The sequence below is a fragment of the Astyanax mexicanus genome, chromosome 19, assembly GCF_023375975.1.
Source record: "Astyanax mexicanus isolate ESR-SI-001 chromosome 19, AstMex3_surface, whole genome shotgun sequence".
Lineage (NCBI taxonomy): Eukaryota > Metazoa > Chordata > Actinopteri > Characiformes > Acestrorhamphidae > Astyanax > Astyanax mexicanus.
In genome coordinates, this window is record NC_064426.1 from 30,834,394 (window position 1) to 30,860,570 (window position 26,177).

Here is a 26,177-nt window from a genome sequence, read left to right on the forward strand (position 1 = left end):
CACCCAGTATAATAGATTTCAGTGGGGGAAAAAAACCCTTGTTAAGCCTTTTTACATTAAGTGTTTTAGCCTCTTATGGTTTTACAGTTAGCTAGATTAGCTCTGTGGCTCTGGAATAACACTGTCCTGCTCAGTTTTCCTGCTGTATCACACAGCTCGCCTCAGCCAGGTTAGATAGTTGATTATTTGGATCAGCTGTGTGTAATTAGTATAAACCATTGAGCGTACTTAAATAATTAACCCAGTGGGGAGGCGCTGCTTCTGAACTGAGAACCACTGAGCAACTTAAGGTTACATTCTCTTATTATCTGCGTTTTAAAGCTCTAACACAGGCTACACTGCCCAACATCACCTGATAGATCATACTGATAGTGTTTTTACCTGTTTCAATGCTTTATTGATCCTCTGTGAATGATTTCTGAATTCAGAGGATCCAGTGATGTTCATGAGGGAAATGTACACAGAATAAAATGTACAGGGTCCAAAACATATGTATTTATCAGTGAATCAGTGTGAACCTCCTCTCTCACTCAGGATACACCTGCTGGAAGAACTCAGCTTATTTTAGCTTCATGCAAATGAGGAGCTTTATCTGTGGATCATCATTTTACAATGAGAGAAAAACTTTTCTTTTCAAACTTTTACTTAATTAAGATTTTAATATAAAATAATTGATAAACTGTAATATGAAATATGTAGAAGTGTAAATTATAACATCACTATTTAACATGATCATCAGTTTCATATTAAATTCCTCCATATAGGAGATATATATATGAAGATGAATCATTATCATATCCTGTAGCACATGATGAGAGTGTGCAGATGATCCTATATGATGAGTGTAGTTGAGTGACCCCTCCCTCTGCCCCCTTAAAATTTATATGTAAATAATTTTATGTAACCTCAGTATTCTTCTCCAATATCATTTTACCAACTTACTCACCAATTTAGCTAAGCCAATTTACACACTAATGAAGACTTCCCCCTATCACACATAATGACCCCAACAAGAGTACGGTGAGGAAAAGAACATGCCTCTTCCGATAAATTTGAAGTCAGTCACCACCTCTTTTCCAACTGCCGTTGATACCACATCATGCAGAATTTTATTATGATGAGTGTAGTTGAGTGACCCCTCCCTCTGCCCCCTCCTGTCTCTCTTATAGCTCATCCCTGCACTCTCTCCTTTATCTGCTCCTCAAGCTGCTCATCTCTTCACTCAGCACAGAGAGCATCACACACTGACAAGATGCTGCCAGCACTCTGCACTCTCTTCACTGCTCTCTCATGTAAGATCTCACAACACTGGAGCTCCTCAGCATTCACCTACATCTAATGTGAGCATCAACTAATGTAACATGATGCTGCTTTTATTGCAGGTGTCAGTGGTGTAACTGTGGTGACCCAGAATCCCCCTGTTCTCACACCGACTAAAGGAGAGACCACCACTATGCACTGTAATCTGGGGACTGTTACTGGTAGCTCTGCTCGTTGGTATAAACAGGTTCCAGGAGGAGTTCCACAGTTTGTGTTACAGAATTTTCATGGCTGGAATTCTCCTAGGTATGGATCTGGCTTCTCTTCTAAATTCAAATCAACACACTCATCTAAATCAGATTATACTTTGATCATCAGTAATGTGGAGGTAGGAGACTCTGCAGTGTATCACTGTGCTACATGGGACGGCTCTGTTTATGAGTGGGTATCACAGTGATTGAGATCATGACAAAAACCCTCTCACTGCTCACATTCACTTCTGCTTTCAGACAACAGTGGAAACACAACAACTTCGACAGAACCTCAGACTACAAGAGTGATCTGACCTGAAATGTATTCAAACGAATAAAATGTTTTATTTCTTTACTGTTTGAGAATTAAACATGATAATTTATCTTAATAGGTTATTTATAATTGAATTATGATACAGATGGCTTTCTATATTTGTCACACACACATTATGAAGACTCTTTTAATTGCTTATACTGACGTTAAAAAAAAAATCATTAAGATCTAAAGGATTGTTTCTACATTCTGGAAAAAGGGGAAAAACTTCAAGCCATTTGTCAATAAACAGCAGGTAGAGAACATGTTGTACAGCAGGCTTTTACTAAAACAGCATAAATCTTTGTATAAAGAACAGGATCATGAGGAGCTGCCTGATTTCCAGGTGGACATGGGCTGTGAGTGGGTTTGTACATGTTGTTACTGGGACAAATAGGGGCCCAACTTCAAAAGGGGCCTCATCTAGACCCTGTGGTCAGTGTATAAATGTAGTTAAAAACTGTAGAGTAATGATGAGACCCATGTTTAACCCTAACAGGTTCCATCACTGACCCAGAGATCCACAGGTTAGTTATACTTCTAAGATCTAGACTGTGCTCTTTGGGTGTCCATTTTCTGTGTATTGGCCAATCCAATGAGTGCTTTCACTCAAACACTTTTACCAGCAGATACGTAAAAGCTATTATCGCTGAATTTATTGTTTTTGATTGTTTCTTATTGTATTCATGATCTTGTATCTATAAATTCCATTGTGTTCATTTGTCTGTGACCAAACATTTTCATACCATTGCTTCATTTAGGTATGATGGTCAAATGTCTACATTCGTTTTTCATTAACTAGTGTACAATTTAGTTTAATGCTTGTATGATTTTGTACAAATCTGATCTTGAGAACTTTAAATAAGATCTTATTATTGATGCACTGATTAGAATTATTGATCTTTACAGTGAACAAACTCACAGCTGATTGGCTGATTACAGATTGACTCCTCCTCCCTCAGTTCCTTATGAAAGCTCTCTCTCCTCTCTTCATCCTCCACTCTGTTCATCACTCTGCTGATCACACAGACAACATGCTGCCCACCCTCTGTGTCCTCCTCCCTGCTCTGGCATGTAAGAGATCTCCTCCTGCTTCTCTCTTTACATTGATGGGGTTTGATTGTTTCTGATTGTGTTTAAAATGATATTGATGATCATCAGCTCCAATGTTGCTTTATGTTTTAGGGGTCAGTTCACAGAAAGTTCTGACACAGACCCCTTCAGTTCTGACGGAGCAGCAGGGCAAGACCATCAGCATGGACTGTAACATCGCAAAGCATGAAGGCAATGGTGTCCACTGGTATAAACAGATTCCACAATCAGCTCCTCAGTTTGTGTTGAGATCTAATTCTGGTGGCTCAGTTACTGATCGTGGAGCCGATTTTCCATCTTCACGCTTCACATATAAAGCCTCTTCAAACATCATCTATCAGTTAATAATCAGTAATGTGGAGGTAGGAGACTCTGCAGTGTATTACTGTTATACATAGGATGGTTCTGCTAGTCAGGGCGTATCACAGTGATTGAGATCATGACAAAAACCTCCTCACTGCTCACATTCACTTCTCCATTTCATTCAGCACATTTCTCAGCTGCAGCAGGAAAGTGGGGTTAATAGGTGCAGTTCTCTTGAGCAGGACGTGTGAAGAAATCCCAGGAGAACAGAGATGTGGAATTCCCAGAGACTGAAATGGGATGTGGAAGGACTCAGTGCTGATCATAGACAGTAGAAGAGAGAGCTGAAGTCTAGAGGACGTTTCAGTTCCGCTACTTTCACTTCTGAAACTGAGGAGGTTTTTGTACGGGTGAGGATATGAAATGAAGCACTGTGGTATTCGGCCCAGGAACAAAGCTGATCGTCACTGGTAAGAAACTCTTCTCTTTATCTACATTACACTGATTATCTTATATTTCATTACATTTCTCTATTTAACCAGGAAAAATGGACTTCAGTTTAACTTATATTTTATTAACTGTAGAGAAATCATGATTTATTGAATATGAATGTGAAATCTCTTCTACTATCACTGAATGTATTTTTATGAATATTTACTGTGTATTTTATATTCTGTAGAGTTTATTAAACTAAGAATAATTGTGGAATATATTAAATGAACTGCTGTATTTAATTGGATTTGAGATTTAAACTGTCAGCTATGGGTGAAAGGAAATTTTACCTTCTACAAAATACCATGAATCAATTTATTTTTCATGGTTATTAATAAAAGCATCTGTATTTTTTGTTGTTTTAATGATAGAGCTTAATGATACACAGAGGAGAGAACAATAGTCAACACTCACACTCAAGTAATAGTTTAAAATAAATAATAATAAAAGCAGAAATAAATATTTTATCTCTGAAAATAACTAAAGTACTGATTAAGATTAAATATTTGAGCTGCAGCATCTCTCAGCATTTTAATAATTACTGTGAAAACCTTGTATCTTATCAATGAAGTTAGGATCAGTCGAATAAGAAGACTGTGTCACGTGCAGAGAATGTATTTAAATCAATATATGAATCAGTTAAATATATAGAATATATATTTACTGCAGATTGTACAGTCTGCATATTTAATTGATACATGTCTGATACTTTATTTTTTCAATAATGTCTTTTTTTGGGAAGTGTCTTTTTTAAATGGTAGAGTTACAATTAGATTAAAACAAGAAATTAACAAATTAATTAATATATTTCACACTTGAACTAAAAAAATATTAGATTTATTATTTGAGTTTATATGTATAATATGATACATTATTCTGCTGGAAAAGTACCTAATACATTTCCTAATGTTTCTCATATTGACTTTCGACACTGGAAACTTAAAATAGATAATTAATAAAATCCAGTTAAATTAGATCAAAGGGTCATAAAGTTCAATTTTCTTCTAATAAAACATTTTCATTTAAAGCTTTTCTATCCTGACGTCCCAAAAACTAAACTTTTATTCATGTTAAACTGAACTCATCTCCACATACTGTCTCTTTAACCCTCTGAAATCAAGCTCATCACTGGAGATATGATAAACAAACTCAACTATTGTTTGGTACATTGTGGAATAATTTGGTGTAAAGATTTATTTGAAATGATGTTTTTGGAAAATGTTTGATGTTGTGAAAATGTTTAAGGCATCATATTTTAAATGCAGAGTTTTTAGAGTTTATCAGTGAAATTCTATCCTCACATTCTCTTCATTTCTAATGTAATAAATGTTTTCTTTCTTTCTTTCTCTAATCAGACTCTGCTGCTCCTCCTCCTGTTCTGAGCATCTTCCCTCCGTCCAGTGAAGAGCTGAAGTCTAATAAAGCCACTCTAGTGTGTGTGGTCAGTGACATGTCCACTGGTTATGCTGATGTTCGTTGGCTGCTGGACAGAAAGGCGGTCAGCAGTGGAGTGAGCACTGGCTCTGCAGAGCAGCAGCCCAATAAGAAGTTCAGACTGAGCAGCTATTTGAGCATTGAGAGATCAGAGTGGGAGAAAGATAAAGACATAACATGTGAAGTGTCTGCTGCTGCCTCAAAAACTACAAGTAAAAGCATGAAGAAGTCTGAATGCATGGACTGAACCTGATCACATCTGTTCATCTTCATTCTTTTCTTCTTCTTCAGACGTACACTTCTTACTTGGCAGTGCTGAATAGAAACAGTAGTTTAGTGTGTAGTGAAAGAATGCTGATTCCAGCAACAAACACTGGATCATCTCCTGCTTACGTACTCCTTCATCTTTTCTCTTCTTCAATAAAGTTGTTTGATGGATTTGAATAAAATGCAGAAGTGAAAAACTCTTGCTGTGCATTGTTTGAGTTGATTGTGAACATATCTGAGTTACTGATGGATGTGCAGTTAGTTGTACTAAAAGGAGGGAATGAATAAGGGCTGGTATGGAGGGTGGGGGTAATAAAGTGGAGGGGGCGGGGTTTGGTAACGTGGTTGTGAAGAGCGCCATCCGTCAGCAGAAGCGTGAACTGCAGTCTACTGTTCAGCAGGAGAGTGGTTTACTCAGTAGTGCGGGAAGAGCAGAGTTTGATGGGTTTCAGGAACATTTGGGTGAATTTGTTTCTTTCTTGCGATTTTCATGAGATTCTTTTAAATCCACTCAATTTGTACTTTTTACTCAGTTCTGTTTGAATCGTTTCAATTTAGCTCCTCATTTCATTTTGTCTTTCATTTCATTATGTTCTGTTGGTGAGAGAATCTGAACTGCTGTGCTGTTCTTCACATCTCTCCCTGTTTCATTAAATATTCATAATTCTACAGCACTTTGATTGTGTTCAGTACAACTGAATCTAATGGTGGAATGAATGATGGAGCTGATTTAATGAAGTCTGATCAGATTATTGGACACAGTGTTTCTCCCTCTGCTGTTTTATGGGACTGACAGACTCTGTAGTGGATTAGTGTTAAAGTGAATGTGAGAGGAGAGGCTGTAGGGGGCAGTGAAGGATCAGAGAGAGGAGCACTGACGTGGAGATTTCCCCAAGAGATGATTCAGTTCACTAATCAGTGTGAACCTCCTCTCTCACTCAGGATACACCTGCTGAAAGAACTCAGCTTATTTTAGCTTCATGCAAATGAGGAGCTTTATCTGTGGATCATCATTTTAGAATGAGAGAAAAACTCACTCAATCTTTTAATGGATTAAATTAATAATTTTAATATAAAATAATCCATAAATATTCTTACTGTAATATCAAATATGTAATATTGTAAATTATAACACCACTATTTAACATGATCATCAGTTTCATATTAAATTCCTCCATATAGGAGATATATATGAAGATGAATCATTATCATATCCTGTAGCACATGATGATGAGAGTGTGTAGATGCTCCTATATGGTGAGTGTAGTTGAGTGACCCCTCCCTCTGCCCCCTCCTGTCTCTCTTATAGCTCATCCCTGCACTCTCTCCTTTATCTGCTCCTCAAGCTGCTCATCTCTTCACTCAGCACAGAGAGCATCACACACTGACAAGATGCTGCCAGCACTCTGCACTCTCTTCACTGCTCTCTCATGTAAGATCTCACAACACTGGAGCTCCTCAGCATTCACCTACATCTAATGTGAGCATCAACTAATGTAACATGATGCTGCTTTTATTGCAGGTGTCAGTGGTGTGACTGTGGTGACCCAGAATCCCCCTGTTCTCACAGCGACTAAAGGAGAGACCACCACTATGCACTGTAATCAGGGGACGGTTACTAATTATGCAACTCATTGGTATAAACAGGCTCCAGGAGGAGTTCCACAGCATGTGTTACGTTTTCGTCAATCCTGGAGCTCTGTTGCATATGGATCTGGGTTCTCTTCTTCTAGATTCACATCAACATGTTCATCTTTATCTAATTGTAATTTGATCATCAGTAATGTGGAGGTAGGAGACTCTGCAGTGTATTACTGTATTACATATGACACCTCTGTTAATGAGTTCGTATCACAGTGATTGAGATCATGACAAAAACCTCCTCACTGCTCACATTCACTTCTGCTTTCAGACACCAGTGGAAACACAATAACAGAATCTAAGCAGAACTCAACTTCAGAACTTCACTTCAGCTCATAACTTAAACACACAGCAGATATACTCATTTAAAACTGATGAACACAATTTAAATAAATAATCTAAATCTGCTCTTCAATAAAATGTGTGATCATTAGCCCTCTATGGCATGAATTCTTTTTGGGGGGAAGAAAACAAATCACACCTGAAGGCAACAACTAAAATAAACTTGTTTCATTAAGCTCACAACAAGAATGTAAGAATATAAACAGACACATAAAGTTCTTTACATATTCTAGAAGCCCTTATTGCATTGTACATAGAAGTGCCTTGTAACATTAGATTAAAAACAGAGTCTTTAAATAAATCAATACAAATTAAGTATTGTATGAAATGGTGTAATAACCTAAAGATGTTTGTTTTTTTTTACCTCATGGCAAGATCAGATGTTTGGTCTGGAGGGGAAAATCAATCACACTGTTCCAAAACATGTTCAGAAGATTTATCCAGTATAAAAGAAAGGAGCATTTAAGTATATTTTCTAAAAGTATTTTTAAAATTAATATGTACTTAAAAACATACTAAATGTAATATTTTGGATCAACTTATGGAAACTTTAGTATATTTCAAATGTAATTCAGCTATATTTAAATACAACATAAGAATATTAGGTTGAGTCCTTTTTTCTTACAACTTTTGTGAAATTAAGTAGATATAAGTGTTTTTTTTTACGTCATTTTCAATACACTTGGAGTTTATTGTAAATGTACTGCTTTGTGTATTGATGCACATATTGTGTTCAGCTTAATGCTACTGATAAAAAAATACACTAAAATGCACTTTAAGCTGTATTTAATGCCACTACATATATTTTCTATTAACACTATGTATAAATTTAAAGCATATTGTAAAAAAAATGGAAGTACAGAGAAAGTATATTTATTGTGTATTTTCATAAAGTTATTTTAGTATTCTTTAGCTAATTTTAAAATGCTTTTATGCTTTTAACTGTATGTATTTTCACAAGGGATAACCTGGCATTTATGACCTTTTATGATACTATTAATTTGAGAATAGTGGGTAGATTACTTTGAGTTTGAATTAAACAATGGCAGTACAGAAAGAATCATCTTTTTTTTTTGAGTTAAATGATAAACAGTACAGTTATAAAAAAACACTCTTTTACCCATGTGCTAAAAAATTATACAATATAATGATACATGATAATTATAAGATATGATTGTAGGGTAAAACATAAATTTTCATAAAGTTTATGCACTATAAGATGACTAGAGAGTTTGTCACACTTCCAAAATGATCCTTACTCTTTTCATAGTTATCAGAGCAGAGCATTTATTATCATTTTATTTCTGTAAGTGAAGCTTAATAAAGAAACAGATGGAGGACATTCAGGAAAGCTGAAATTCCCCTTCCAACATTTAAAGCTTTAACCCTGGATAAAACACAGAAAACATAGACAACTAATGACTTTCTTTCTCATGATTCTGATTTTAATATGTACCTTATTATAGTAATCATTCTTGTAATTGGTCACTCTGAAAGACACACAAATGGCTTTGATTAGTGTTAAAAAACTAAAAGACTAGAATTCCTGCTTGTAATTTTGGAATACTGAATAGAAAGGTTATGAATTAATTAAAAAAGTCTTCTCATTATTTTACAGAATGTTGTAAAACCATATTTCCAATATTTCCCATTATGTAGAGACATAAAACCTAGCATGGCTTATAAGACATGTTCATCATGAGGCTAATACTATACTAATTAATCTATAATGTAGGTGTTCCCTTATGAAGACCCCTCCCTCTGCCCCCTCCTGTCTCTCTTATAGCTCATCCCTGCACTCTCTCCTTTATCTGCTCCTCAAGCTGCTCATCTCTTCACTCAGCACAGAGAGCATCACACACTGACAAGATGCTGCCAGCACTCTGCACTCTCTTCACTGCTCTCTCATGTAAGATCTCACAACACTGGAGCTCCTCAGCATTCACCTACATCTAATGTGAGCATCAACTAATGTAACATGATGCTGCTTTTATTGCAGGTGTCAGTGGTGTGACTGTGGTGACCCAGAATCCCCCTGTTCTCACAGCGACTAAAGGAGAGACCACCACTATGCACTGTAATCTGGGGACGGTTACCGGTAGCTCTGCTCGATGGTATAAACAGGTTCCAGGAGGAGTTCCACAGTTTGTGTTACAGAATCGTCATGACTATAGCTCTGTTAACTACGGATCTGGTTTCTCTTCTCCTAAATTCACATCAACACACTCATCTAAATCAGATTACACTTTGATCATCAGTAATGTGGAGGTTGGAGACTCTGCAGTGTATTACTGTAAGACATGGGACGACCCTGCTAGCGAGTACATATCACAGTGATTGAGATCATGACAAAAACCTCCTCACTGCTCACATTCACTTCTGCTTTCAGACAACAGTGAAACACAACAACAGAATCTAAGCAGGTCTGAGTTGTATTTTATTAAGTTTAAATGTTGCAGTTCTTTCTTCAGTGTTAATTTAATAGTCTGTCAATAAACACAACAATTAAAAGTATTTTTCTCAATTTATTTTTTTATCTCCAGTAAGATTGTGGAAGAGTTCTCTGCTGTAAAATCATTGACTCACTTCAGCTCATAACTTAAACACACAGCAGAAATACTCAATTAAAACCGATGAACACAATTTAAATAAATAATCTAAGTCTGCTCTTTAGTGAAACTAGTGATCATTAGCCCTCTGTGGCATGAATTATTTTTGGGGGGAGAAAACAAATCACACCTGCCTTTTAGAAATTTTTACTTTGGGAACTTTTTTCAGACCTTTTTTTTTTATTTTTGATTGTTTCAATCACCACTATCAACATGATTATCATAAAGGCTCTACCAATAATGAACTACATAATGTTGTTCAAAGGCAACAACTGAAATAAACTTGTTTCATTAAGCTCACAACAAGAATGTAAGGATTTAAGCAGCTAAATATACGTCTTTACATATTCTAGCACACTGTTCATTGTATTGCACGCAGGTATGCCTTGTAACATTATATTAAAAATAAAGTCTTTAAAAAATAAGTAAAATTAAGGTATTGTATTGAATGGTGTATTAACCAAAAGAGGTTTGGTTTATTGTCTGAGGGCAACATCATGCCATAGAGGGTTAAATGTGAGAGTTCAGATGTTTGGTCTGGAGGAAAACATCAATCACACTGTTCCAAAACATGTTCAGAAGACCTATGACTGGATTTTATATGATCTTCTATTATATTACTAATTATAGAATAGTGGGTAGATGACATATTTGAATAAAAAAAATGGCAGCATGGAAAGAATCATCATAACTTTAAAGTTGTATTACATTCACAATTAAAAAGATCAGAGTTAAATAATTAACAGTACAGTTATAAAAACATTTTTATTCACATGCTGAGTATTATGATAGAGCTCTGAAAAAAAGAGACCAATTAAAAATTATAAGTTTCTTTGAATTTACCAAATTGAAAACCTCTGGAATATAATCAAGAGGAAGATGGATGATCACAAGCCATCAAACCAAGCTGAACTGCTTGAATTTTTGCACCAGGAGTCGCATAAAGTTATCCAAAAGCAGTGTGTAAGACTGGTGGAGGAGAACATGCCAAGATGCATGAAAACTGTGATTAAAAACCATGTTAATTTCACCAAATATTTATTTTTGGACTCTTAAAATTTCATGAATATGAACTTGTTTTCTTCGCATTATTTGAGGTCTGAAAGCTCTGCATCTGAATTTGGGAGAAATGTTGTCTGTAGTTTCTAGAATAAAGCAAAAATGTTCATTTTACTCAAACATATACCTATAAATAGCAAAATCAGAGAAACTGAAGAGGTATCTTATTTATAGTTTATAATGATATATAATAATAATAAAAAAACAATTATGGGGTAAAAACATTAATAAAATTTATGCTCTATAAAATGACTAGAGAGTTTTTCACACTTCCAAAATGATCTTTACTCTTTTCATAGTAATCAGAGCAGAGCATTTATTATTATTTTATCTCTATAAATGAAGCTTCATGAAGAGACAGATGTACAACATTCAGGAAAGCTGAAATTCCTCTTCCAACATTTAGAGCTTTAATCCTAATAAAACAAAGGAAACAGCTTTGATTCAAGACTAAGTCAGATTTCTAATTGTCTTCTAAAAGCTTCTTAGGATATTTTTATTTTCATTATTTATCACTTTTAACTACTTATGTTCTTTCTCATGATTCTTATACTATGTACCTTATTATAATAATCATTCTTGTAATTGGTCACTCTTGAAGACAAACGGCTTTGGTAAGTGTTAAAAAAATAAAAGACTAGAATTCTTGCTTACAATTGTGAAATAATGAATAGAAAAAAAACTGAATTAGTTTTAAAGGTTGTCTAATTATTTTACATACAGATTTTTTTTTAAATCATGTTTCCAATATTTCCCATGATGCAGAGACATAAAACTTTAGGCATGGCTACTAAGAAATGTTTATTATGAGGCTATTACATTACTAAAGATTTTACAATTGTCATCCTCATTTAGGCGTGCTGCAATAATCATTTTCATACTTATTATTGAGAAATCCAGTAAATCAGGTTAATTAATAAGATCATTTAGATGTTTAGATAAATATATTAAGTTTAGACTCTATGAGGAGATCATATGTCTTTAAATTCCCAACTTCATCAACCCCATCCAGAACACCTACTGTAGAGTCTGTGTCTACAAACCACTGTTACCCTGCATTCATTTAAATCCACAACTAGAGAATCAGAGCAGAAGAGAACACAAGTATGTGTAGGTGTTTCCATATAAAGACTGTTATAAAGTGACCCCTCCCTCTGCCCCCTCCTGTCTCTCTTATAGCTCATCCCTGCACTCTCTCCTTTATCTGCTCCTCAAGCTGCTCATCTCTTCACTCAGCACAGAGAGCATCACACACTGACAAGATGCTGCCAGCACTCTGCACTCTCTTCACTGCTCTCTCATGTAAGATCTCACAACACTGGAGCTCCTCAGCATTCACCTACATCTAATGTGAGCATCAACTAATGTAACATGATGCTGCTTTTATTGCAGGTGTCAGTGGTGTGACTGTGGTGACCCAGAATCCCCCTGATCTCACAGCGACTAAAGGAGAGACCACCACTATGCACTGTAATCTGGGGACGGTTACTGATAGTGCTGCTCGATGGTATAAACAGGTTCCAGGAGGAGTTCCACAGCATGTGTTAAGGAGTTATCATGGCTGGAGCTCTGTTTACTATGGATCTGGCTTCTCTTCTCCTAAATTCACATCAACACACTCATCTAAATCAGATTACACTTTGATCATCAGTAATGTGGAGGTAGGAGATTCTGCAGTGTATTACTGTCAGACATGGGATGGCTCTACTGCAGTATCACAGTGATTGAGATCATGACAAAAACCTCCTCACTGCTCACATTCACTTCTGCTTTCAGACAACAGTGGAAAAACAACAACTTCAACAGAATCTCAGACTACAAGAGTGAACTGATAATAAAAGCTGGAAATCAATGTCTGCTTTATATATTTCTCAAACACCTTTGATGTGAGTTTAGCGTTAATGTCCTGTTGAAACGTCAGAGTCTGTCCATGAGTGAACCAAATATCTGATCCTCCTTGAATAATCTATTGATCTTGTTTAATACTACCACAACCATGGTTAACAGTTGGAATGGTGCTCTTGAGGTTTATAAGGAAGAAAACCTACTTATGTAAATCTATGATCATCCTTCAGATCTGCACTCAGGTTCTTTGATTTTGTCATAGTTCTGTGTGATGGCTACTCCAATTATTGCTGTTAAGCTACACCTTTTTATTTGGACACAGAAAAGAACCCAGCTGATGATTAACAGGCAGTTATGAGGTACTGGACAGTGCAACTTGCAGGCATTGTGAAACGTTAAGCACTATTAATAGTCAAGGTGTGCATTTGAATTTTGTCAATCAGTGAATCCTCCAAATCTGTGAATTTTTCTTCCTATGCCATGACTTTCAATTCCATGATGATTTTATGTAAAATTCTCTGAACTACAACATGACTTTAGCCATCTATTTTTCTAAATAAACACTAAGACAACTCTAATAATTTTTTATAACTGCATTTAAAAACATTAAGGTCTAAAGCAGTATTTCTAAATTATGTAATTAAGGAGCAATACTTCAAGTAATTCGTCAGTAAAGAACAGGTAGAGAAAATGTTGTTATAAAGGGTGTTTGTGATTTGATACAAATTAAACTAAAAATGCATAAATAATTATTGTTCTCAATTAATATAATACTTACAGAACCTTACATGTCCTATTACTGTCCCAGAAGCGCATCAAAATGTGAGCTAAAATAGAACCTGTAGACAAAACCTTCTGGTTCTCAGTTGGGTTATGCAAACAAGTCCCAGGTGAGCATATAATCAGGACAGTTGATACAGTGCTGTTGAAGCTGAGGGGTTTGAATGGGAACTGTTACAGTTATCCTTCTCAGATCTACACTGTGCTCTTTAAACATCCATTTTCTATTAATCCAAAGAACTCTGTCTAACAAACACTTTTATCAGCTGATAACTAACAGCTATCATCACTTAATTTATTGTCCAAGTCTCTATATGTGTATTTATGATCACGTATGTATAAATTTGACTGTGACTCAATGTCCCACAGTTATAGAGACATCTTCATACCACTGGTTCCTTTAGCTATGATGATCAAGTGTCCTTATGATTAATACCCTTATTAAAATTACTGTTCTTTACAGTGAACAAACTCACAGCTGATTGGCTGAGTACAGATTGACTCCTCCTCCCTCAGTTCCTTATGAAAGCTCTCTCTCCTCTCTTCATCCTCCACTCTGTTCATCACTCTGCTGATCACACAGACAACATGCTGCCCACCCTCTGTGTCCTCCTCCCTGCTCTGGCATGTAAGAGATCTCCTCCTGCTTCTCTCTTTACATTGATGGGGTTTGATTGTTTCTGATTGTGTTTAAAATGATATTGATGATCATCAGCTCCAATGTTGCTTTATGTTTTAGGGGTCAGTTCACAGAAAGTTCTGACACAGACCCCTTCAGTTCTGACGGAGCAGCAGGGCAAGACCATCAGCATGGACTGTAACATCGCTAAAGATGAAAGCAACTTTGTCCACTGGTATAAACAGATTCCACAATCAGCTCCTCAGTTTGTGTTGAGTTTTTATCATTCCCACAGCTCTCCTGCAGAGTATGGAGCTGATTTTCCATCTTCACGTTTCACATCTAAAGCCTCTTCAAACATCATCTATCAGTTAATAATCAGTAATGTGGAGGTAGGAGACTCTGCAGTGTATTACTGCTGCACACTTAATGACTCTCCAATCTCGTGGGTATCACAGTGATTGAGATCATGACAAAAACCTCCTCACTGCTCACATTCACTTCTCCATTTCATTCAGCACATTTCTCAGCTGCAGCAGGAAAGTGGGGTTACTTGGTGCAGTTCTCTTGAGCAGGACGTGTGAAGAAATCCCAGGAGAACAGAGATATGGAATTTCCAGAGACTGAAATGGGATGTGGAAGGACTCAGTGCTGATCATAGACAGTAGAAGAGAGAGCTGAAGTCTAGAGGACGTTTCAGTTCCGCTACTTTCACTTCTGAAACTGAGGAGGTTTTTGTACGGGTGAGGATATGAAATGAAGCACTGTGGTATTCGGCCCAGGAACAAAGCTGATCGTCACTGGTAAGAAACTCTTCTCTTTATCTACATTCCACTGATTATCTTATATTTCATTACATTTCTCTATTTAACCAGGAAAAATGGACTTCAGTTTAACTTATATTTTATTAACTGTAAAGAAATCATGATTTATTGAATATGAATGTGAAATCTCTTCTACTATCACTGAATGTGTTTTTATGAATATTTACTGTGTGTTTTATATTCTGTAGAGTTTATTAAGGTAAGAATAATTGTGGAATATATTAAATTAACTGCTTTATTGAATTGGATTTGACACGTAAACGGTCAGCTGTGGGTGAAGTAAAAATTTGACTTTCTACAAAATACCATTAATCAATTGATTTTTCATGGTTATTAATAAAAGCATCTGTATTTTTTTTGTTTTAATGATAGAGCTTTATGATACACAGAGGAGAGAACAATAGTCAACACTCACACTCAAGTAATAGTTTAAAAGAAATAATAATAAAATCAGAAATAAATATTTTATCTCTGAAAATAACTAAAGTACTGATTCAGATTAAATATTTGAGCTGCAGCATCTCTCAGCGTTTTTATAATTACTGTGAAAACCTTGTATCTTAATACTAAAGTTAGAATTAGTTGAATAAGAAAACTGTGTCACGTGCAGAGAATGTATTTAAATCAATATATGAATCAGTTAAATATATAAAATATATATTCACTGCAGATTGTACAGTCTGTATATTTAACTGATAAATGTCTGATACTTTATTTTTTCAATAATTTTTGGTCATGTTTGAGTAAAAAGTAATTGTAAATTTTTTAAGTGTGTTTTTTGCTACGTGTCTTTTTTAAATGATATTAAAATGATATTAAAACAAGAAATTAATGAATTCATCAATCTATTTCACACTTAAACTAAAAAATATATTAGATTTATTATTTGAGTTTATATGTATAATACATTATTCTGCTGGAAAAATACCTAATAAATTTCCTAATGTTTCTCATATTGACTTTTGACACTGGAAACTTTAAATACATGAATAATGAAATTCAGTTTAATTAGATCAAAGGGTCATAAAGTTCCATTTTCTTCTAATAAAAGAGTTTCATTTAAAGCTTTTTTATCCTGACGTCCCAATAACTAAACTTTTATTCATGTTAAGCTGAACTCATCTCCACATACTGTCTCTTTAACCCTCTGAAATCAAGCTCATCACTGGAGATATGATAAACAAACTCAACTATTGTTTGGTAAATTGTGGAATAATTTGGTGTAAAGATTTATTTGAAATGATGTTTTTGGAAAATGTTTGATGTTGTGAAAATGTTTAAGGCATCATATTTTAAATGCAGAGTTTTTAGAGTTTATCAGTGAAATTCTATCCTCACATTCTCTTCATTTCTAATGTAATAAATGTTTTCTTTCTTTCTCTAATCAGACTCTGCTGTTCCTCCTCCTGTTCTGAGCATCTTCCCTCCGTCCAGTGAAGAGCTGAAGTCTAATAAAGCCACTCTAGTGTGTGTGGTCAGTGACATGTCCACTGGTTATGCTGATGTTCATTGGCTGCTGGACGGAAAGGCGGTCAGCAGTGGAGTGAGCACTGGCTCTGCAGAGCAGCAGCCCAATAAGAAGTTCAGACTGAGCAGCTATTTGAGCATTGAGAGATCAGAGTGGGAGAAAGATAAAGACATAACATGTGAAGTGTCTGCTGCTGCCTCAAAAACTACAAGTAAAAGCATGAAGAAGTCTGAATGCATGGACTGAACCTGATCACATCTGTTCATCTTCATTCTTTTCTTCTTCTTCAGACGTACACTTCTTACTTGGCAGTGCTGAATAGAAACAGTAGTTTAGTGTGTAGTGAAAGAATGCTGATTCCAGCAACAAACACTGGATCATCTCCTGCTTACGTACTCCTTCATCTTTTCTCTTCTACAATAAAGTTGTTTGATGGATTTGAATAAAATGCAGAAGTGAAAAACTCTTGCTGTGCATTGTTTGAGTTGATTGTGAACATATCTGAGTTACTGATGGATGTGCAGTTAGTTGTACTAAAAGGAGGGAATGAATAAGGGCTGGTATGGAGGGTGGGGGTAATAAAGTGGAGGGGGCGGGGTTTGGTAACGTGGTTGTGAAGAGCGCCATCCGTCAGCAGCAGCGTGAACTGCAGTCTACTGTTCAGCAGGAGAGGGGTTTACTCAGTAGTGCGGGAAGAGCAGAGTTTGATGGGTTTCAGGAACATTTGGGTGAATTTGTTTCTTTCTTGCTATTTTCATGAGATTCTTTTAAATCCACTCAATTTGTACTTTTTACTCAGTTCTGTTTGAATCGTTTCAATTTAGCTCCTCATTTCATTTTGTCTTTCATTTCATTCTGTTCTGTTGGTGAGAGAATCTGAACTGCTGTGCTGTTCTTCACATCTCTCCCTGTTTCATTAAATATTCATAATTCTACAGCACTTTTATTGTGTTCAGTACAACTGAATCTAATGGTGGAATGAATGATGGAGCTGATTTAATGAAGTCTGATCAGATTATTGGACACAGTGTTTCTCCCTCTGCTGTTTTATGGGACTGACAGACTCTGTAGTGGATTAGTGTTAAAGTGAATGTGAGAGGAGAGGCTGTAGGGGGCAGTGAAGGATCAGAGAGAGGAGCACTGACATGGAGATTTCCCCAAGAGATGATTCAGTTCACTAATCAGTGTGAACCTCCTCTCTCACTCAGGATACACCTGCTGAAAGAACTCAGCTTATTTTAGCTTCATGCAAATGAGGAGCTTTATCTGTGGATCATCATTTTAGAATGAGAGAAAAGTTCACTCAAACTTTTAATGGATTAAATTAATGAATTTAATATAAGATAATCAATAAGTATTATTACTGTAATATGAAATATGTAATAGTGTAAATTATAACACCACTATTTAACATGATCATCAGTTTCATATTAAATTCCTCCATATAGGAGATATATATGAAGATGAATCATTATCATATCCTGTAGCACATGAAGATGAGAGTGTGTAGATGCTCCTATATGATGAGTGTAGTTGAGTGACCCCTCCCTCTGCCCCCTCCTGTCTCTCTTATAGCTCATCCCTGCACTCTCTCCTTTATCTGCTCCTCAAGCTGCTCATCTCTTCACTCAGCACAGAGAGCATCACACACTGACAAGATGCTGCCAGCACTCTGCACTCTCTTCACTGCTCTCTCATGTAAGATCTCACAACACTGGAGCTCCTCAGCATTCACCTACATCTAATGTGAGGATCAACTAATGTAACATGATGCTGCTTTTATTGCAGGTGTCAGTGGTGTGACTGTGGTGACCCAGAATCCCCCTGTTCTCACACCGACTAAAGGAGAGACCACCACTATGCACTGTAATCTGGGGACGGTTACTAATAGTGCTGCTTACTGGTATAAACAGGTTCCAGGAGGAGTTCCACAGTATGTGTTAATGAATCACCAAAGCTACAGTTCTCCCAGCTATGGATCTGGCTTCTCTTCTCCTAAATTTACATCAACATGTTCATCTTTATCTGATTGTAATTTGATCATCAGTAATGTGGAGGTAGTAGACTCTGCAGTGTATTACTGTACTACATGGGACAGCTCTGCTAAAGAGTGGGGATCACAGTGATTGAGATCATGACAAAAACCTCCTCACTGCTCACATTCACTTCTGCTTTCAGACACCAGTGGAAAAACAACAACTTCAACAGAATCTCAGACTACAAAAGTGTAAAGTTGATAGAATTTTCATTTTAAATTTGCAGTTTTAATCTGCATATTTTTTTTACTGGTGTTCGCATTTAAAAATTATTTCAATTTTTTTATGATAAAAAAATAAATAAATAAAACATAGGTTGTGCTGTAAAATAATTTTGTAATTTTTATATTATCATGAAGTTTCACATCTTTTACCACATCCCTGTCCATACATTTATGTAATTTATATATTTTTTTAAAAATCAGTTTCTCCATTTTTTTAAGCCTTCCCATCCACACAGAGACAAAAATTCTTGCTAGTATTATGCTAGATGATAGTACCTCATAAAGAGAGTCATCAACACACCACAAAACATGAAGAAAACATAGAGGTGTAATCCCGAATGACTACTACACAAGTGTGAGTAAATGACTGACTCTAAATCTAAACAGACCATTATATATGTATTATAGAACAGTCTTTACATTTATTTATATGTATAAATCTGAAATTTAGTGCTATCTGTATGTATAGATTGTAGTTTTATGATTTTATTTAATTCACTATTTAGGGAGTAAGGAGGAAATTGAGATACAGCCAGAAATATGCATTCATTGTGATGTTAACAGTCATATATCTGGGTTCAGTTTTTTAAAAGCATCTTGGCATTAAGAAAAGCTTAATATGGAGAGAAAGTGGTCAGTGTGAAGCTCACTCGACCATCTAAGAATCATCTTTGTGCTTAAGAACCTTTTGGGAAACTCACACCTGTGTTTTTACATCCACACAACAACTCTGAGAACAGAGATTTCACAAATCTTCACCTTTGAGAGCATTTCTTTAAAAAAAAAAGCCCTGTTTACAGTATTAAAAAATATATATTTTTAAGCAGACAGGATTCAAAACATAGAGAAACACTAGTTTTCTTGTATAAATATTGATGTACATTTGGACGAATCCAGCAAATCATTGTAGATCTCATTTACCTGAAAATATAACACTCATCTTAGATGTACAATAAACACAGTAACAAAAACCCATTCATAGTTATAATAAATGACAAAAATATCCATATTTAAATCATAAAACTTCAAAGCATAATTTGATACAAATGTATGTCAACAACAAAATATAAATCATTAATTTAATTGTAGTTTTGTTGAAAATAAATGAATTGTAGAGGAATTCTACAGCACAGTTTAATCACAGGTAGTGTCTGTGTGTCACAGAGCTCTAGATATCTGGGGTTGTGGGTTCAATACTCACTCTGGTCACTGTCTGTGAGGTGATTGGTGTGTTCTCACCGTGTCCGTGTGGGTTTTCTCCAAATATTCTAGTCTCCTCCCTCCTCTGAAAAATGAACATGGTGGGTGAACTGGCTGTGATAAACTGCCCCCTGGGTGTGAGTGAGTGGATGACAATAAACACATCAGATTATTAATAACTCATTAATAATTCCAGAATTTACACTGAGTCCAAACATTAATCACACACTGTATTAACGTTAGTTATGGAATAATAAAGCTTAAGGAGGAACATTTAACATTCCTCGATCGACAGTTTCACATGTCTACCAGGAAAGCATCACAGAAGTCGTTACATTTTACTGTTACAGATTATCATTATGGGGTGTGTAGTTGAGTGACCCCTCCCTCTGCCCCCTCCTGTCTCTCTTATAGCTCATCCCTGCACTCTCTCCTTTATCTGCTCCTCAAGCTGCTCATCTCTTCACTCAGCACAGAGAGCATCACACACTGACAAGATGCTGCCAGCACTCTGCACTCTCTTCACTGCTCTCTCATGTAAGATCTCACAACACTGGAGCTCCTCAGCATTCACCTACATCTAATGTGAGCATCAACTAATGTAACATGATGCTGCTTTTATTGCAGGTGTCAGTGGTGTGACTGTGGTGACCCAGAATCCCCCTGTTCTCACAGCGACTAAAGGAGAGACCACCACTATGCACTGTAATCTGGGGACGGTTACTACTAGTGCTGCTCGTTGGTATAAACAGGTTCCAGGAGGAGTTCCACAGTTTGTGTTAATGAATCACCAAAGCTACAGTTCTCCCAGCTATGGATCTGGCTTCTCTTCTCCTAAATTCACATCAACATGTTCATCTAGATCTGATTGTAATTTGATCATCAGTAATGTGGAGGTAGGAGACTCTGCAGTGTATTACTGTAAGACATGGGACGGCTCTGTTAGTGAGTTCGTATCACAGTGATTGAGATCATGACAAAAACCTCCTCACTGCTCACATTCACTTCTGCTTTCAACAGTGGAAAAACAACAACTTCAACAGAATCTCAGACTACAAAAGTGTAAAGTTGATAGAATTTTCATTTTAAATTTGCAGTTTTAATCTGCATATTTTTTTTACTGGTGTTCGCATTTAAAAATTATTTCAATTTTTTTATGATAAAAAAATAAATAAATAAAACATAGGTTGTGCTGTAAAATAATTTTGTAATTTTTATATTATCATGAATTTTCACATCTTTTACCACATCCCTGTCCATACATTTATGTAATTTATATTAAAAAAAAAAATCAGTTTCTCCATTTTTTAAAGCCTTCCCATCCACACAGAGACAAAAATTCTTGCTAGTATTATGCTAGATGATAGTACCTCATAAAGAGAGTCATCAACACCACAAAACATGAAGAAAACATAGAGGTGTAATCCCGAATGGAATGACTACTACATAAGTTTGAGAAAATGACTGACTCTAAATCTAAACAGATCATTATATATTTGTTATAGAACAGTCTTTACATTTTTTTATATGTATAAGTCTGAAATTTAGTGCTATCTGTACGTATAGATTGTAGTTTAAAGATTTTATGTAGTTCACTATTTAGGGAGTAAGGAGGAAATTGAGATACAGCCAGAAATATGCATTCATTGTGATGTTAACAGTCAGGTCTTAGCCCTGTTTCGTGTCTCTGTGTGTCTTCCCCACGTGACCTGTGCCTCTCTGTGTCTCCTGTCAGTAGATTTCCACCATGTGTTTCTAATTTGTAGCTCCACCCCTTCCCCAGGTGTTTCCAATTCTAGTGTGTTTTATGTACTATAAATAGCTCTCCTCTGCCACCTTGTCCTCCGTCGGTCTTTGCACCTTCCACTGTTGTCTGTCTCTCTGCGTTTCTGTGTTTCTAAAGCCCTTATTCCGTGTTATTTCCTAGTTTGTTTCCCTTGCCCTGCTTAGTTTAGTTTCACCTTGTCTAGTTTAGCTTCTTGTTTATTTCCTTGTTTATTTATTATTATTATTATCTCTTGTTCGTTTATGTACTCTAGTTTCACTCGTTTGTTTTGATTTATGATTATTCGTTTATCTTTGTTACGTGTTTACTTGTTTCATTGTTTATTTGTTATTTATTTATTAAATCATTCATTTTTCCCTTACCTGCACCTGTGTCCGCCTCCTCGTCTCCCTGCCTGGGTCAATTCGTGACACATATATCTGGGTTCAGTTTTTTAAAAGCATCTTAGCATAAAGAAAAGCTTAATATGGAGAGAAAGTGGTCAGTGTGAAGCTCACTCGACCATCTAAGAATCATCTTTGCACTTAAAATCCTTTTTGGAAATTCACCCGTGTTTTTTCCATCCACACAACAACACTGAGAACAGAGCTTTCACAAATCTCCACATTGAAGGGCATTTCTTTAAAAAAAAGCCCTGTTTATAGTATTTAAAAATATATATTTTTAAGCAGACAGGATTCAAGACATAGAGAAACACTATTTTTCTTGTATAAATATCCATGTACATTTGGACGAATCCAGCAAATCATTGTAGATCTCATTTACCTGAAAATATAACACTCATCTTAGATGTACAATAAACACAGTAACAAAAACCCATTTATAGTTATGATAAATGACAAAAATATCCATATTTAAATCATAAAATTTCAAAGCATAATTTGATACAAATGTATGTCAACAAGAAAATATAAATTATTAATTTAATTGTAGTTTTGTTGAAAATAAATGAATTGTGGAGGAATTCTACAGCACAGTTTAAACACAGGTAGTGTCTGTGTGTCACAGAGCTCTAGATATCTGGGGTTGTGGGTTCAATACTCACTCTGGTCACTGTCTGTGAGGTGATTGGTGTGTTCTCACCGTGTCCGTGTGGGTTTTCTCCAATATTCCAGTCTCCTCCCAGCTCTGAAAAATGTACATGGTGGGTGAACTGGCTGTGATAAACTGCCCCCTGGGTGTGAGTGAGTGGATGACAATAAACACATCAGATTATTAATAACTCATTAATAATTCCAGAATTTACACTGAGTCCAAACATTAATCACACACTGTATTAACGTTAGTTATGGAATAATAAAGCTTAAGGAGGAACATTTAACATTCCTCGATCCACAGTGTCACATGTCTACCAGGAAAACATCACAGAAGTCAATATATTTTACTGTTACAGATTATCATTATGGGGTGTGTAGTTGAGTGACCCCTCCCTCTGCCCCCTCCTGTCTCTCTTATAGCTCATCCCTGCACTCTCTCCTTTATCTGCTCCTCAAGCTGCTCATCTCTTCACTCAGCACAGAGAGCATCACACACTGACAAGATGCTGCCAGCACTCTGCACTCTCTTCACTGCTCTCTCATGTAAGATCTCACAACACTGGAGCTCCTCAGCATTCACCTACATCTAATGTGAGCATCAACTAATGTAACATGATGCTGCTTTTATTGCAGGTGTCAGTGGTGTGACTGTGGTGACCCAGAATCCCCCTGTTCTCACAGCGACTAAAGGAGAGACCACCACTATGCACTGTAATCTGGGGACGGTTACTAATAGTGCTGCTTACTGGTATAAACAGGCTCCAGGAGGAGTTCCACAGTATGTGTTAATGAATCACAGTTCTCCCAGCTATGGATCTGGCTTCTCTTCTCCTAAATTCACATCAACATGTTCATCTAGATCTGATTGTAATTTGATCATCAGTAATGTGGAGGTAGGAGATTCTGCAGTGTATTACTGTAAGACATGGGACGGCTCTGTTAGTGAGTTCGTATCACAGTGATTGAGATCATGACAAAAACCTCCTCACTGCTCACATTCACTTCTGCTTTCAGACACCAGTGGAAAAACAACAACTTCAACATCAAGTTTTTGTTGGTCTGACAGTGACTGATGTAAATAATTAAAATTGGTTTGCTAAATTATATTAGCATTTCTACAGTCTTTAAACTGGAAGATTACAGGCTTTGATTCTTTTTGCTTAAAATAATATATTATCAATAAAACCTCAACTGTGCTCTGTCTTAAATCAGCTGAAAGATGTTTGCAGGTCATGTCTATAAGATTTTAGGCTGCAGTTGTTATTAGAAAAGTGAGGCATTCTCTTAACTTTAACATGAGAATTTAACGCAGCATTTTATATTTAATATGTCATTTATTATTGAATTGTGTTACACTTGGCTCTCTATATTTGTCACTACACATTAAAAACATCAAAGCAGTGTTTCTAAATTCTACATTTCAATGAGAAATACTTCTATTCGTCAGTAAATGGCAGGTAAAGAACACGTTGTAAAGCAGGCTCTACTTAAAATGCACATATAATGAATATGAATCTCAATTAATAGAAATACTATCATGAAAATAATAATATAATCAGTGTATAATTAACATGATCATGAGAAGCTGCGTTTGTTCCAGGTGGGCATGGGCTGTGAGTGGGGTTTCATTGTTACTAGAACCAAATGGGCCCCATCTTCAAGTCCATTAAATGATACATCAAAGTATAAAAAGCTCACAGAACGTTTTGGCTGCAATGCAACAACTCTTTACATGCAAGTAATCTAAAGCTCTCTCACTTTTTTTATTAATTTTCTTTCTTTCCCATTTTCTCCCCAATTTAAACGGCCAATTACCCAACTCACTCATTATGACTCCCCTTATCACTAGTGATGCCCCAACACCAGAAGGGTGAAGACTAGAACATGCCTCCTCTGATACATGTAAAGTCAGCCACCGCCTCTTTTTAAACTGCTGTTGATGCAGCATTACTGAGTAGCATCACAGTGCACTCGGAGGAAAGCTCAGCGACTCAGTTCAGATACATCAGCTCTTGTGCGGCGGACATCAACCTTTAAATTGATGTGGGGAAAGAGCGCCATCTACCCACTAAGAGTTTAGGACCAATTGTGCTTTCTCAGGGCTCCAGTAGCTGATGGCTCCAAAGCTCTCTTTAACCAAAAGTTTAAAGAGAAAAATGTTATTGATCATTACCTTTTTTTTCATATTTGCCTGGTGAGATACAAAACAGCCTACATACAGACTGTTTTTTTTGAAGGTTGATTATTATAAAAATTGATTATTATCATAATTAATCCCAGCAGCGTTGCATTGTGTAATTTGTTAATAGCCTAGTTTTAGGCCTGTTTGTCAGGCTTAAAATATAAGATAACAAAAGTGCAGTATAATATTAAAACTATAAAATGTGTAAAGGGGGCTAATTTTTACACAGAGTAGACCTTACACTGTATCATTTCTTGAGATAAAGGATAAAGGAGAGAGTGCAGGGATGAGCTATAAGAGAGACAGGAGGGGGCAGAGGGAGGGGTCACTCAACTACACATCCCATAATGATAATCTGTAACAATAAAATTACAGATTATCATTATGGGATGTGTAGTTGAGTGACCCCTCCCTCTGCCCCCTCCTGTCTCTCTTATAGCTCATCCCTGCACTCTCTACTTTATCTGCTCCTCAAGCTGCTCATCTCTTCACTCAGCACAGAGAGCATCACACACTGACAAGATGCTGCCAGCACTCTGCACTCTCTTCACTGCTCTCTCATGTAAGATCTCACAACACTGGAGCTCCTCAGCATTCACCTACATCTAATGTGATCATCAACTAATGTAACATGATGCTGCTTTTATTGCAGGTGTCAGTGGTGTGACTGTGGTGACCCAGAATCCCCCTGTTCTCACAGCGACTAAAGGAGAGACCACCACTATGCACTGTAATCTGGGGACGGTTACTGATAGGGCTGCTTATTGGTATAAACAGGTTCCAGGAGGAGTTCCACAGCATGTGTTACGTTTTCGTCAATCCTGGAGCTCTGTTAAATATGGATCTGGTTTCTCTTCTCCTAAATTTACATCAACATGTTCAACTAAATCTGATTGTAATTTGATCATCAGTAATGTGGAGGTAGGAGACTCTGCAGTGTATTACTGTAAGACATGGGACCCCACAGTTAGTGAGTACATATCACATTGATTGAGATCATGACAAAAACCTCCTCACTGCTCACTTCTGCTTTCAGACAACAGTGGAAACACAACAACTTCAACAGAATCTCAGACTACAAGAGAGAACTGATAATAAAAGCAGGAAATAAAC

At 36.3% G+C, this 26,177-nt stretch overlaps 1 protein-coding gene and 2 pseudogenes across 1 annotated transcript; all 3 read left to right on the plus strand.

Moving 5' to 3' along the window:
- The first annotated feature begins 1,182 nt into the window (after positions 1-1,182).
- On the plus strand, positions 1,183-5,563 carry LOC111194270 (immunoglobulin lambda-1 light chain-like). Its single transcript, XM_049467722.1, has 4 exons — positions 1,183-1,292; positions 1,383-1,701; positions 3,649-3,689; positions 5,067-5,563. The coding sequence occupies exons 1-4, from the start codon at positions 1,253-1,255 to the stop codon at positions 5,390-5,392; spliced, it is 726 nt and encodes a 241-aa protein (XP_049323679.1). The 5' UTR covers positions 1,183-1,252; the 3' UTR covers positions 5,393-5,563.
- Positions 5,564-6,719: 1,156 nt separating this feature from the next.
- LOC111197114 (immunoglobulin lambda-1 light chain-like) lies at positions 6,720-17,063 on the plus strand (annotated as a pseudogene).
- A 98-nt stretch (positions 17,064-17,161) lies between these two features.
- LOC125784396 (uncharacterized) lies at positions 17,162-21,268 on the plus strand (annotated as a pseudogene).
- The last annotated feature ends 4,909 nt before the right edge of the window (positions 21,269-26,177 follow it).

What these genes read in the sequence shown, in the direction of transcription:
- LOC111194270 (XM_049467722.1), top strand. Translation starts at nt 1,253, where the DNA reads ATGCTGCCAGCACTCTGCACTCTCTTCACTGCTCTCTCAT. An exon ending in TCTCTTCACTGCTCTCTCAT is followed by an intron (nt 1,293 to 1,382) that starts GTAAGATCTCAC and finishes CTTTTATTGCAG; the next exon opens with GTGTCAGTGGTGTAACTGTG. An exon ending in AACAAAGCTGATCGTCACTG is followed by an intron (nt 3,690 to 5,066) that starts GTAAGAAACTCT and finishes TTCTCTAATCAG; the next exon opens with ACTCTGCTGCTCCTCCTCCT.